This window comes from Colius striatus, chromosome Z (genome assembly GCF_028858725.1).
Source record: "Colius striatus isolate bColStr4 chromosome Z, bColStr4.1.hap1, whole genome shotgun sequence".
Classification (NCBI taxonomy): domain Eukaryota; kingdom Metazoa; phylum Chordata; class Aves; order Coliiformes; family Coliidae; genus Colius; species Colius striatus.
Window position 1 is genome coordinate 884,503 of NC_084790.1, and position 12,246 is coordinate 896,748.

At 53.1% G+C, this 12,246-nt stretch overlaps 1 protein-coding gene across 1 annotated transcript; it reads right to left on the reverse strand.

The window, feature by feature from the left end:
• Positions 1-6,376: 6,376 nt before the first annotated feature.
• On the reverse strand, positions 6,377-11,555 carry LOC133628812 (RAD52 motif-containing protein 1-like). The gene is made up of 7 exons (XM_062018361.1): positions 11,467-11,555; positions 10,455-10,634; positions 9,973-10,095; positions 9,664-9,826; positions 9,082-9,180; positions 8,118-8,206; positions 6,377-6,617 (listed from the first exon to the last, which is right to left on the reverse strand). The coding sequence occupies exons 1-7, from the start codon at positions 11,551-11,553 to the stop codon at positions 6,513-6,515; spliced, it is 846 nt and encodes a 281-aa protein (XP_061874345.1). The 5' UTR covers positions 11,554-11,555; the 3' UTR covers positions 6,377-6,512.
• Positions 11,556-12,246: the final 691 nt, after the last annotated feature.

Sequence of the window (12,246 nt, forward strand, 5' to 3'; positions counted from 1 at the left end):
CTGCAAACACGACCTTATCTCTGATCCTGCTGTGCAGAGAGCTTCATGCCAGGTGCAGGCTGACATGGGCAAGAGTATTTGTAGATTACAAAGGTATTTGGGCCTTTGTTTTTTATTAATCCCTGTTAAAATGAGAGGAAATTTGACACAGAAATCCCTTCAAGTGTCTTAGCCCTAAATGGCTCAGCAGCCTGTTCTCCCCAGGCTCCTGGTGAGGTCAGGCTCATTTGTCCACATCCAGTTTGAAAGTGACTTCCTTGGGGACCCTGAAAACCTCTGTTTGCAGAAGTGCAGCTTGTCTCAGCTTTGAATAGGATGACATTTACCCTGAGCAAAGACTGAGCAGGACAGCACGTTGCTCACGCTGCACGAGAGAGTAACGGTGCTCGGTGTCACCTCACAGCCCGCAGGGGAGACTGGGACACTCTCCTCGTCTCCTGCACATGGGGAGCAGAGGGACCAGGCAGCTTTCTGAGCTCACTCAGGTGAGTGCTGGAACCTGTGTATCCCAGCCTCCCTCCAACACATGGTGCTTTGCAGGAGGTTCCTGCAGAGCCTGCCTAGGAGCATCCAGGCTTAGGCATCTTGGGCTTTGCAGTGTATGGGGCAGGTTTGAGGTGCAGCTCAGCAATGTTGCCAGACCCTTTGGCCATGTCTGTGCTGTGTCTTGGACCCCTTGTGCTGCTGAGCTGTGACTGCTCAAGGTATAGTGGCACTGGAGAGGCTCAGGAGGCTGTCAGGGGAACTTTGGGGGCTTTATGAGCAGATGGTGCCTTCCAATGGTTGGGAGCAGAAGTGGGCAGGCATGGTTTCCTTGGCTAGATGTGCTGTGTGGATTGGAAGCTCCTGTGTTTGTTTAGCCCAGCAAGCTGTTCCTCCTCAAGATAGTATTTGACACAGAAGATACTTGTAATCACCAGCAACTTTGTTTTTTCCAAGTCATGTGCTCAAAGGAGAACTTTTTGTGCCTGTGTCTCAGGGAGCACAGGCTGAGGTCTCCCATGTCCCATCTGTGCTTCCTGCACTGGCCTTTGGCCTGATTTAAAGGCCTCACATGAGTGATGCTCCTCTAAAGTCTGCCCAGATCTAGTGTCCCTGGGCCTGGCCATGAGCCACCAGGCTGGACTGATGCCACTCAGGTGGCCAATGCTGCCTGGGAACCTCTCAAATGGGACTAAGCTACAGCATCTCCTGAAGCTAAAGGAAATCAAGGAAGGTTTGATGCCTCTGTTGACATCCTCAGGGAGCTTAGCACACTGGGGAGCACTGGTGGCTCTCATGTGGAACCTGCTGGTCCTCCCCAGGGTTTGGGTGGTGTGTTTCCCCTGGCAGAGGCAGCAGGCCCTATCACTGGCATGGTTGCTAAAGATAAGAGGCTGCTGGAGAAGAAAATCCCCATCGTCATGCCTGTGAATCCAACCTGGGTAACACACAGTTTGCTTCCATTTCATCTACAGCTCTGGGAAACTCCCCCTCAGCCCCACTCAGAGAATCACTGTGGCTGGAAAAGGAAATCCCAACAGACAAAAGATGTTCCCCTCATTTCTGAGGGAGGTTTCAAGCAGAAGACAGGCTTGTCCTGTGGCATCCAGGTGCTGGGTTTACCTTTAGAAGCTGGAACTAGTCCCAAAATACAACCTGAAAGAGAAACATCCCCCCACCTTCACTTAAAACAACCCTGTGGGAAAGGTGAAGTCCTGCTTCTGAGCAGGTGAGTTTGAGAGGTTCTCAGAAGTAAATAACAAGCCTTAAGCTTACTGGGGTTACTGGGTGGGTTTGTTTCCCAAGCACACCCCCTTGTTTCAGCTGGGAGCCAGTCCCTGGCTACTCACAGTGTTTCCAGGAGGGCTGTTGTCAGGAGCAGTGTGAGCAGCATCTGCTGAGTCACTTCTGTTGCATCCAGCTCCCTGAAAAAAACACATCAAAATGTCAGGTGGCATGACCAGAACTCTGCTCCAAGAACAAGCCCAGGGCCCTGGTGATTGCTCACAGAGGGACCCACTTCTAACCAAATGCTTCAAAGCCTTCTTGTCTTTCTGCCTCTGGCACAATGAGGTTGGGAGAGCAGTCAGGTTTGCTCCTGGATCTCTGCTCTCCTCACAGCAAGGCACACAAATCTCTGTTAATGTGGGAATAATGATTCCATCCTGAGAGCTAGCTCCTGACTGGGTGAGGGGTGGGTTTGTGGTGGGGGAGGATCCAGCTGACTGTTACAGATGGCAGATGTGGATTTGGCAGAGCAGTTTCGACTCAGCACCTCCCCAAAGAGTTTCCTTTCAAGTGGAGAACAAACATTTCAGCCTGAAGAGAAAAACACTGGCTGAGTGCTGAGGAAGGGGCTGGGATGAAGGCTGGAGGCAGGAACAGATGCTCCTGGGCTCATTCACACAATACATCAGGTCTTGATTATCTCCAGCTCAAAGAGCAAAAGCCCAGAAGTGTTTCTTCTGGAAAACACAACATCTCTCATTCCTCCTCAGCTCACACCTTCTCTTTTCTTCCCCCATTGCCCTCAGGACTTGGATGTCATTGTGGAGCCTCCTTTTCCATATTTCCACTGTCCATAAACTCTCTTATCTTCAGTGTTTCTTTCTTATCTATCCCCTTGGGCTCCCACTGCTGCTGTTTGAACATGGTGCTGGTTCAAGGAGGTTCTGTACTTCACAGACAGCAAATGTGCTCTTAGAGGCACAGAACCACAGAATCCCAGCATGGTAGGAGCTGGAAGGGCCCTGCAGAGCTGCTGCAGTCCCAGCCCCTGCTACAGCAGCTTCCCCTGGCTCAGGGGGCACAGGAACGTGTCCAGGTGGGGTTGGGAACCTCCTGAGGAGCCTCCACACCCTCCCTGGGCAGCCTGGGCCAGGGCTCCCTCACCTCAGCACCAAAGGAGCTTCTCCTCCTGTGCCAGGGGAACTCTTTGTGTTCCAGCCTGTGCCTGGTTACCCTTTGTCCTGCCACTGGCCACCACGAAGCAAAGTGTCACCCCATCCTGTTGGCATTCACCCTTTAGGTGCTCTTGCTCACTGTGGAGTTCCTCCCTGATCTACCTTTAGACCTGGTGACACTCCACAGCCTCTGTAAGAACTGCCTCCCCTGGCAAGTGCTGCTCCAGATCTGTGTGCTGAGGTTTCCACCAAGCTTTCTGGGGACAGGGATGACTTGTGCCTGTCCCACAGGAAGCTGGAGCACAGCAGTATGGATTGGGAGGAAATATGCAAATCCAAGGTAGAACAGGCAGGAAACTGCTGTTCTCTCTTTTTCCCCTAAACCTGTCAAGGAGAGGAAATGAAGTGCACATGTGCTTAATCTATTTCTATCCCAGGATACAATGAGCCTTGGAGAAATGGCTGCTGGTGTGGCTGCAGACAAGCAGGCTGGGATCTCTCACCCTGCTGTGGGCCATGCAGCCCTCTGCATTGATCTCCTCAGCTCTGCCAGCCTTTGAGCAGGAGACATTTAGTCACGGTTCTAAAAATAACAGGGAGGCTTTCTAGCACAGAAAGGGTCAGAAATGCAAACAGCCTTCAGGAAATACCCTAGAAAGAAACTCTCCTAACTCGAAGGAGCTGCCAAAACAAAAGGGAAGGAGCTCCAAGGCCTGTTCCTCATGGCCAGGGTTTCATTGCAAAGCAAATCCCTGCTAAAGGCAGAGCACAGAACACTGGTTGCACTTGCACTGTCATGTTTACTCCCATTTGCTGTGCCACTGTGTGTCACACAGCTCTGGTTTCAGGCCTTGTGTGGCTCTGCTGTTGGCTCTCTGCTGTGTAACCTGCTGTAACCTTCCTGAGCAGGGGGAGCTTTCACCTCAGAGATTTGGGGGTTTTTTCTAGCTCAGATGCCACCTGAATGATTTGAGGGCTTGATTATCTTCTCTGGTAACAGGGAAGATTCTGTGTGCAGGCACAGTTGAGCAGCTGAGGGTGTACCTGGATGGTCAGGTACAGCTGCAGCCTGCCTTCCCCTGTGCCATCAGGGCTTTGCTTGCTGCAGGCAGCCACAACAACATGACCAGCACTTGTCTGAAGGCTCAGAGACACACATGTGACCAAAATGGTTAGTTTCTCTCTCAGTTCCTCCCTTCTACATCCCTTTCAGTGAAAAGGTTACAGCAAATGTGGAAGTGTGGAAAGGGCACGTGAAAGGGAAACCTCAACTCCACTGCCATGCACAGCTCTGCTGGGACAGGCTTGTAGACACCTGGCCTAGGTTTAGCAATCTAAAGGTTCCTTGTCTCAGCCCAAGCAGCTGCCCAGTCTTGTTCTGCAGCAAACAGAAGGGGAAATCTCTTTGGGGAGTGATTCATCCCCTCCTCAGGTTCCCAGGATCCCTCGGATGAATGGGAAGTGCCTCTTCCTCTCCATGAGCAATACAGGGAGCCTGAGCAATCAGCTTAATCCTGGGCAGACATGAGGCATCTCAGATTAGAGCATGAGCTTTCTTCTGTAGGAGATGGGGTCTGGAGCTCCCAGGGAGGCAGCTGAGTGGTGGGAGGAAGGTCTTTGCACGTGCAGTCTCCACAGTACTTTAGGGAGCTCAGTTTTCAGCCTCATGGAAGGGGAGTGTGGCTGGAGGCCTGTTTCTCCACTGGCACTACTTTGTTTTCCACCATTCCCCAGCTTGAGATAAGGCTTAGAGGCAGCCCTGAAGCTCACTCACTGCAGCAGCAGCTCCAGAAAGGCCAAACCCAGCCTGGACTTGGCTCCTTCCAAGCCCATGTGCATGCTGGGAAAGACAAAGCCTCCCTTTCTGGGGGTGAAACACAAGCAGGTGAGGGCCACACTCAATAAGCCCCATCACACATGGGGCTGGAGCTGAGATACTTACAGTGATCTGCATATATGAGCAGAGAGGGGAGTTTGGGACACCTCTCTCATTTCAGCTTCTCCAATAACAAGAGAGGTGGAACCCAAACCATGACCCTCACGAGCCAAATCCACAGCAGGGCTTCCCTTGCTGTCAGCTTGTCCCACACAAGTAGTATTTTTATCTTTGACCTGAGGTTTGTGTGGAGAAATGACTGTAGCTGTGGCTCCTCTCAGGCTCAGGCAGTCTGGGCACTAAAGCTCTGAGGGGTTTATTTCTGTCTCTTAGCCTTTAAGATAAGAAACGAGAGCGTGACGGCGGCCAGGCAGAGGGCAGAGAGCAGGGCAAAACCTTGCCATTCTTGTTTCACACTTCCTTTGTCTGAACCACACAGGAAACCCTATAAATCTGTGAAAAAATGAACTTCAAGGAGCAAAAACCCACCCCTGAATGTTCCTCTGCTCCCTTCCAGGCACTGTTAGAGGCAGAGAGCTCAGTGCACTTCCACGTGACAGTCTGGGGTTGCACATTTGTTTCTCTGCTAAGAGGGAGGACTCATCTGGATATGCAAGGCATGGGCAGCATTTGCTTTGCTCCAGGTGGTTCTCACCTCAAAAAGTGTTGGATAAGCAGAGCAAGGGAGGTCATTTGTTAGCTTGAGGTCAACTGAAAGTCATCCAGGCTCTGTGGGAAAGGGCAGCAGCCTCCTGCTCGGTTGGATTTCGGGAAATGAGAGCTGCAGTTTGCCTCTCTGGCACCCTGCTCTGCTCTGGCTGCAGCCTCAAACTGAGGAGGAATAAAGCATGTTTGCAAGGGGTGTGCTGGGGAGCAGAGGTCTGAGGGATAGGCAGAGGACAGTACCAGCAGGAGCGTCAGGAGGAGCCCCTCAGCAAAACAGAGCCTTCTCCTTCTGTTTGTGAAATGAACCAGGTCACACTCATTTCAAGAGGGATCTCAAATCACTCCTGGGGCTCTTCCCTGAGCTCTCCCAGTTTTCAAGCATCAAAAGAGAGGTCAGAAAATCTGAGCAGGGGTTTGTTATCAAATAAGCATTTACCCCCAGCACACCTCCTCAGGATGCAGGTAGCTTGCTGCCCCTTCCCACTCCTCGTGCTGCCTCTGGGCTCCACTCATCCATCACACCAGGTTCCAACATCTGACTCCATTAATGAAAACCCCTGTTTGAAATGAGACAAAGATAACACCCCAGCTACTTCTAGCTGGGGCTCAACACATCCTGAGACTTTGGCTTCCTCCTTGAAAGGGAATTTCGCTTTGAGCCACACTGTTCTGTGCCTCAGCACCACAGCTACTCCTGCTGGTAAGACATCTCCTCCTGCTGATCTCAGCCAACCTGAACTCCTGCAGGGAGGCCTTGTTCCTTTTCTTCTTCCAGGAGTGCTCTGCACATCTGTTTGTTGTGCTGTCTAAACAATAATCACGCTGTTAAGCTGCCTTCCATATATAGCTGACCTGGATAAGTTGACAGGAAAACACTTCCTCCTCTTCTCCAAACCCAGTGTATGTGTATATAGATCTATTTTGGGGTTTAATTTTAGTAACAGTAGCTTTATTGCCCATTTCTTCTGCTGCTTGGAGAGAAAGGCACCAATGGCTGTGACACACACGTCATTGCACAGCCTTCGGCTTTCAGTCCTACCCCAACCCTGCAGAGCTTTGGGAAACCAGGGGAAGGCAGAGCTGCACTAATTAGATGGCAGCTCCCAGCCAGGGAGCTCCTCATCCAAACTGAGAGCAGACAAAACTTCTTCTTCTTCGAGCTCAAACTCCTGCAAGGACAATTCGTTGACCTGGGAAGAGAAACCAGCAGTAAACGTGTTTCTCTGCACCATAGTTCAGCTTCACCCCTCTGCACCTGGAAACAACATCAACTCAGGAATGTTTCTGCTTTGGAAAGACTGACATCACGAGGCAATGAACTTAAAAGGCCACCCAAGCACTCTCTTCCCAAGCAAGTCCTTCCAAATCCCTGTCTGTTCCTCTTCTGGAAGGTGCCTTGAGCAGAGCAAGCGCCGATTCCCTCCCACGCAGCAGCCCAGGGGAGGTGAGGCAGCAAGGGGAGGGCAGGGCTGGCTCTTCTGCTTCAAGAGAGGTTGGAGTTGCAGAAGCTTTCTGTTTCACTTTGCTACTCCCTTCTTTTCTGGTCATTACAGGTTAGGTCAGCCCTCTGTGGGCTTGCAAGAGGTCAGACAGAAGGGGCTGTGCCAGAGGAAAGCACAAGGAGGGAACAAACCAGCAACAGCTGCGTTTTCTCAATGGGTTTCAAAACAATATCTGAGTTATTTCACACTCCAAAGTACTCCTGTCTTACTGCTGCTCTCCAGGAAGAAAGGGAGAGAGTTGTGCCTGTGGACATGAGGTGACTGAGTGTCATCCAGTGGAACAATGTGTCACGAGGCTGGTCAGACGCTTCCTCTGTGCAGGAGTTGGACCCTGTGCTCAGTGAGGCACCACTGTGGCCTCCGAAGGCAGATCCCTGCAGGGATGGCACAGAAGCTGGCTCTGTGCCTATCCAAGACCTGCTACATCTGCTCTCTCTGAGCTGCAGGTCCTGTGCTCTCTGAGCTTTCAGGTGGTGCCTGTTATGGTATCAGAACACTTCAGTCTGTTCTGCTTCTCAGGACAGGCCCTGATGAGACAATCTTTTCCCTCTGGGTAAGGAGAAGTTTATGAAGTGCATTTCTACCTGGGGGGAGTTTGATTTATTTAAGAACTCATTAAAGAATCATTTGGCTTCACCCACTGTGGCTTTACTGGGATTTCCACTCTCACAGATTCTATAAGCAGTGCTGGAGACTGTGAGAGATGTATCACCTGCATCACAACAATCCTGGACCCTAACTGCTCACTTTCCTGTGCCATCTAAAATACACCTGCACTTCTGCACCCAAAAAGGTAGGAGCTTTACAACCTTAGTGTACTGTACAATTCAGGAGGTTGAGATTGGAGCTGAGGCAGAGCTTTTCAGAGGGGTGTCAGCCCCTGTGCCAGGCTGCCCAGGGAGCTGGGGAGTGCCCAGCCCTGGAGGGATCCCAAAGACACAGAGCTGAGGTGCTGAGGCCATGGGGTAGTGTTGATCTGGGCAGGGTGAGGGCAGGGCTGGGACTGCAGCAGCTTCAAGGGCTTTTCAGCCAAAACACTTCTGTGATTCTATAATTCCAAGATGCATTTACTTCCTGGGATCTAAGTTGAGGTCATTGCTGCATAAAAGGAGGCTGTAGGAGTTACCAACTCCATCTCCAAGCCCCAGCTGTAAACACACAGTGTAAAAGAGAAATATCTGCTTTTACCTGAACAAGCCCCTTCAGTTCCTCTTCTGTTAAGGAGTCCATGGGCTCCTCCTGGGAGGAATTGTACTCCACAGCCACTTTCCCATTCTCTGAAGCAGAATAAACAGCCAGAGACACAGTTAGTTCCCATTGTGTGCAATGACAATAAACCTGCCCTGAATCCCAATGGGACAATTCTGCCTCAGAACAGCTTTCAGAGTGGCTGGCTGGTTGGTCTGGAGGAGGGTGCAGTGATGGATCAGGAGGCAAGAAGCACTGCAAACCAGATGAATAGAGACCCACCTTTTGAGAGAACACCTTAGAGAACCCAGGGGAGGAATCTGGCAGATGGCAGGCCCCTCTCTGTGAAACAAGGGTGGTGGCACCCACCTGATCCCACCAGGGCCTGTCCTGATAAACATAAAAGACTAAAGTGCTCAGACACATAAACAGGCATCACCTAAAAGCTCAGAGAGCACGAGACCTGCAGCCCAGAGAGAGCAGATGTAGCAGGTCCTGGGTAGGCACAGAGCCAGCTTCTGTGATAAAAACTCAAAGGAGACAGTAGCCCCAAAGCAGCAACACCAGTGGGGCACAGGCCTTTGGGGGCACCTGGCTGGCTGCAAGCAGGACAGGAACAGGTAAAGGGCTACTGTCCAGTTGCTGTTACCCTGGAAGCAGAACTTCCTCACATCCCTGTCTGGTATGCACAGTGTTAATAAGCTCTCCCTGCCAGCATTTACACTCCAGAATTTGGAGTTTCATGACCTGTCATAAAGAAACCTGATGTCCTGATGGATTTCCCTTTCACTCACACTGTGTGAAAGGATTACACACCACAACAGGAGTTTCATTTTGCCCAGGACCCCCCCAGTTTCAATGAATCCCAAGAAAGGTTCAGAGAAGAAGAATTCACATCAATTATCACAAAAGTTGTAATATCATTAGCCCACCCCCCAGTGTTTAATACACAAATGGGCCTTACCTAAGACTATGAGGAGTATTTTCTGAAAGGCACTGGACAGAGCTTTCCCAGCTGCCAGTTTCTGAGCTTTTCTTGAGGTGGTGATCATCTCCAGAGGATCTGAACACAACAAGTAGCATGTTATTGACATTAAGATGACACTCTGCACGTGAAGCACATCAGCTGCAAACACAAACACACACACACACAGCTTTATGGAGCTGGTAAGAAAGCTGATCATGTTTCAGGAGTCACTGCATCCTCACAGGGGCTTTGTGTGCTAACCCACGGAGTCCTGGGGCCTGGGTCAGGACCCTGCCTGGGGCAGTGGAGAGCCCTGCTGGCACCAGAGCTGTGCCACAGACACAGTCACATGGAGAATGAATAATGCTGCAGGCAAGAGGGAGAGAGCAGAGGGTAGGAAAGTGACACTGGTGTGAAGCGGGGACAGGAAGCAGCGTGCTCAGGATCCTGAGCAGCACAGCAGCTCCCAAGGCCCTGCACAGATCCCTGCCTCCAGCTACACTCACACAATATCAGACCCCCACACTGTGCAGACATAAGACTGACCAGTGCCTGTGCCAGCTGCACCCAAAAACTTACCCTCAGGCTTCTGGAGGTGTGCCTGGCCCAGGGCAGCCCCCAGGGAGCGTAGCCCGTGCTGGGGCAGCACCAGCTCCACGGCACACAGGTATGTCACACATCGCTGCTGGGGCGCCTTCCCCACCTCCTCGTTCTCATCCTCAAAGCCAGACACGTTCTGCAGCTGTTGGGAAGACCAGAGGCAATTCATTTGGATTAAATAGGAAGGGCAGCTGATTGGAGGACAATTCTCCTTCCTCCACCAACCACTGTAATCAGGACGAGGATGAGGGGAAGGATGATGGCTGAATGTATCAAAGGCTCTCTTACGCTGATGATGTGACTGGACCAGCCGTTAAAGCCAAGGTAGTGGTTGGCCAGCTCCTGGCACTTGGTGCTGTTGAGAGCAAGGACTTGTTGCTCAAATCCTTTCTGCTTGGTGCAAACACAAACCTGTCCAGGAGAGAAGAACCCTGGTTAGCCAGGCTTTGCTTGCAAGGTTCCCACTGCAGACACTCCATTGATGGCTCTGGGAGAGTCACCTGAAGGCAGCGTATTCCCTGACTGCCTGCACGCTTCTGACTTGTGTTAAACACTTTTTTTTTACCCAGCAACCAGCCCTACACATTATTCCAGAGGAGAGATGCTGCTTAAATGCTGAGAGCCTGTGGTGGGGGATGTTGCCATGGTGGTAGTGCTCAGCAAACTTAGCCCAGGACTGAGATCAACAAGTATTCTGTGTGATTCTACGCCATGCCAAGGGTCATGGTGCTGAGCCCTACAGGTCTCACACCTGGGGCTGCTGTGCTTACCTTCACTGGAGACTTCTGAAACAGCCTTTGCCCGTTGCATGTGCGCTGGGCTCTGCTGGCATCTCCAGCTGAGTAGAACTTGATGATGGCATAACAGCCAGGCCCTGCCACGGCAGCATTGCTGTGTGCTCGCACGGAGTAGAGCGGCCCAAACCTGGAGAACGCTACAAACAGGGAGTGCTGAGGGGAAAAACAAGAGGAACAAATCAACAGGGCTCTTTAGAAATGTCTGGTGGGTGCTCCAGGGGCTGAGCAGCAGCCTAAATACCTACAAACTCAGCAAAGTCTTTAGTAGTGTTTAACAGCTATAGGATCACAGAATGGTGGGGGTTGGAAGGGAGCTTTAGAGATCATCCAGCCCCTGCTCAAGCAGGTTTCCCTCACTCAGGGGGCACAGGAATGTGTCCAGGGGAGTTTGGAAACCTCCAGAGAAGGAGCCTCCACACCCTCCCTGGGCAGCCTGGGCCAGGGCTCCCTCCCCTCACAGTAAAGAAGCTTTTCCTCATGTTTAACTGGAACTTTTTGTGTTCCAGCTTATGCCTTATGTGAGGCTGAAGACGAGCACAAGTCCACAAGCTGAGCCTGGCAGGACCTCTGACCCTGCCGCTGTCTCGTCTCTGTTACCATTCAGCCTCTACCCCAGGAGAGGGCTGACAGACCTGCCTCGGCCGCCGTCCTCCTGCTCTCTGCCACCCTGCTTTGCCCAGGCTTTGTGTGAAACACCAGCACAGTGCTTCACAACTAACGGGGTTCCTGTTCCCTCCTTGGTCGTTTGGCTTTGCAACCTCAAAGCTGAAAAACGACTAAAACCCCCCCGAAAGGAAAAGGGGGGGGGGGGGGTAAAAACTGTGTTATCAGCGCAAAGGTGAAGCCATCAGTAAAGATGAAAGGGAACGCAGGCCTTGGTTCCAGAGGGACTGAGACTCGGGGTGGCAGGGAGGGCCCTGTGCCTCAGCCCCAGGAAGGGGAGCTCGGGGACCCTCTCCAGCCCCGGTCCGAGGCTTCTCCTCACCTCCAGGCCCGGCTCCGGCTCCAGCCCCCAGACCAGCAGCGTCTGAGCGCCGGCCACAGGCACCCGAAACTCCACCACGTCCGCCATGCCTCAGCTGAGGGGGCCGGCTTCCCGCCCAGCGTCTTCCCGCCCACCGCTTCCCGCCCAGCGTCTTCCCGCCCACCGCTTCCCGCCCACCGCTTCCCGCCCAGCGTCTTCCCGCCCACCGCTTCCCGCCCACCGTCTTCCCGCCCAGCCTCGCCTCAGCGCCGCCTCAGCCGCGCCTCAGCCTCAGTCCCGCCTCAGCCTCGCCTCAGCCTCAGTCCCGCCTCAGTCCCGCCTCAGCCGCGCCTCAGCCTCAGTCCCGCCTCAGCCTCGCCTCAGCCGCGCCTCAGCCTCAGTCCCGCCTCAGCCTCGCCTCAGCCGCGCCTCAGCCTCAGTCCCGCCTCAGCAACGCCTCAGTCACGCCTCAGTCCCGCCTCAGTCCCGCCTCAGCAACGCCTCAGCCCCGCCTCAGCCTCTCCTCAGTCCCGCCTCAGCCTCTCCTCAGCCTCGCCTCAGTCCCGCCTCAGCAAGGCCTCAGCCCCGCCTCAGCCTCGCCTCAGTCCTGCCTCAGTCCCGCCTCAGCCTCGCCTCAGTCCCGCCTCAGCCTCGCCTCAGTCCCGCCTCAGCCTCGCCTCAGCCTCGCCTCAGCAAGGCCTCAGCCTCGCCTCAGTCCCGCCTCAGCCTCAGCAACGCCTCAGCGCCGCCTCAGCCTCGCCTCAGCAAGGCCTCAGTGCCGCCTCAGCAACGCCTCAGCCC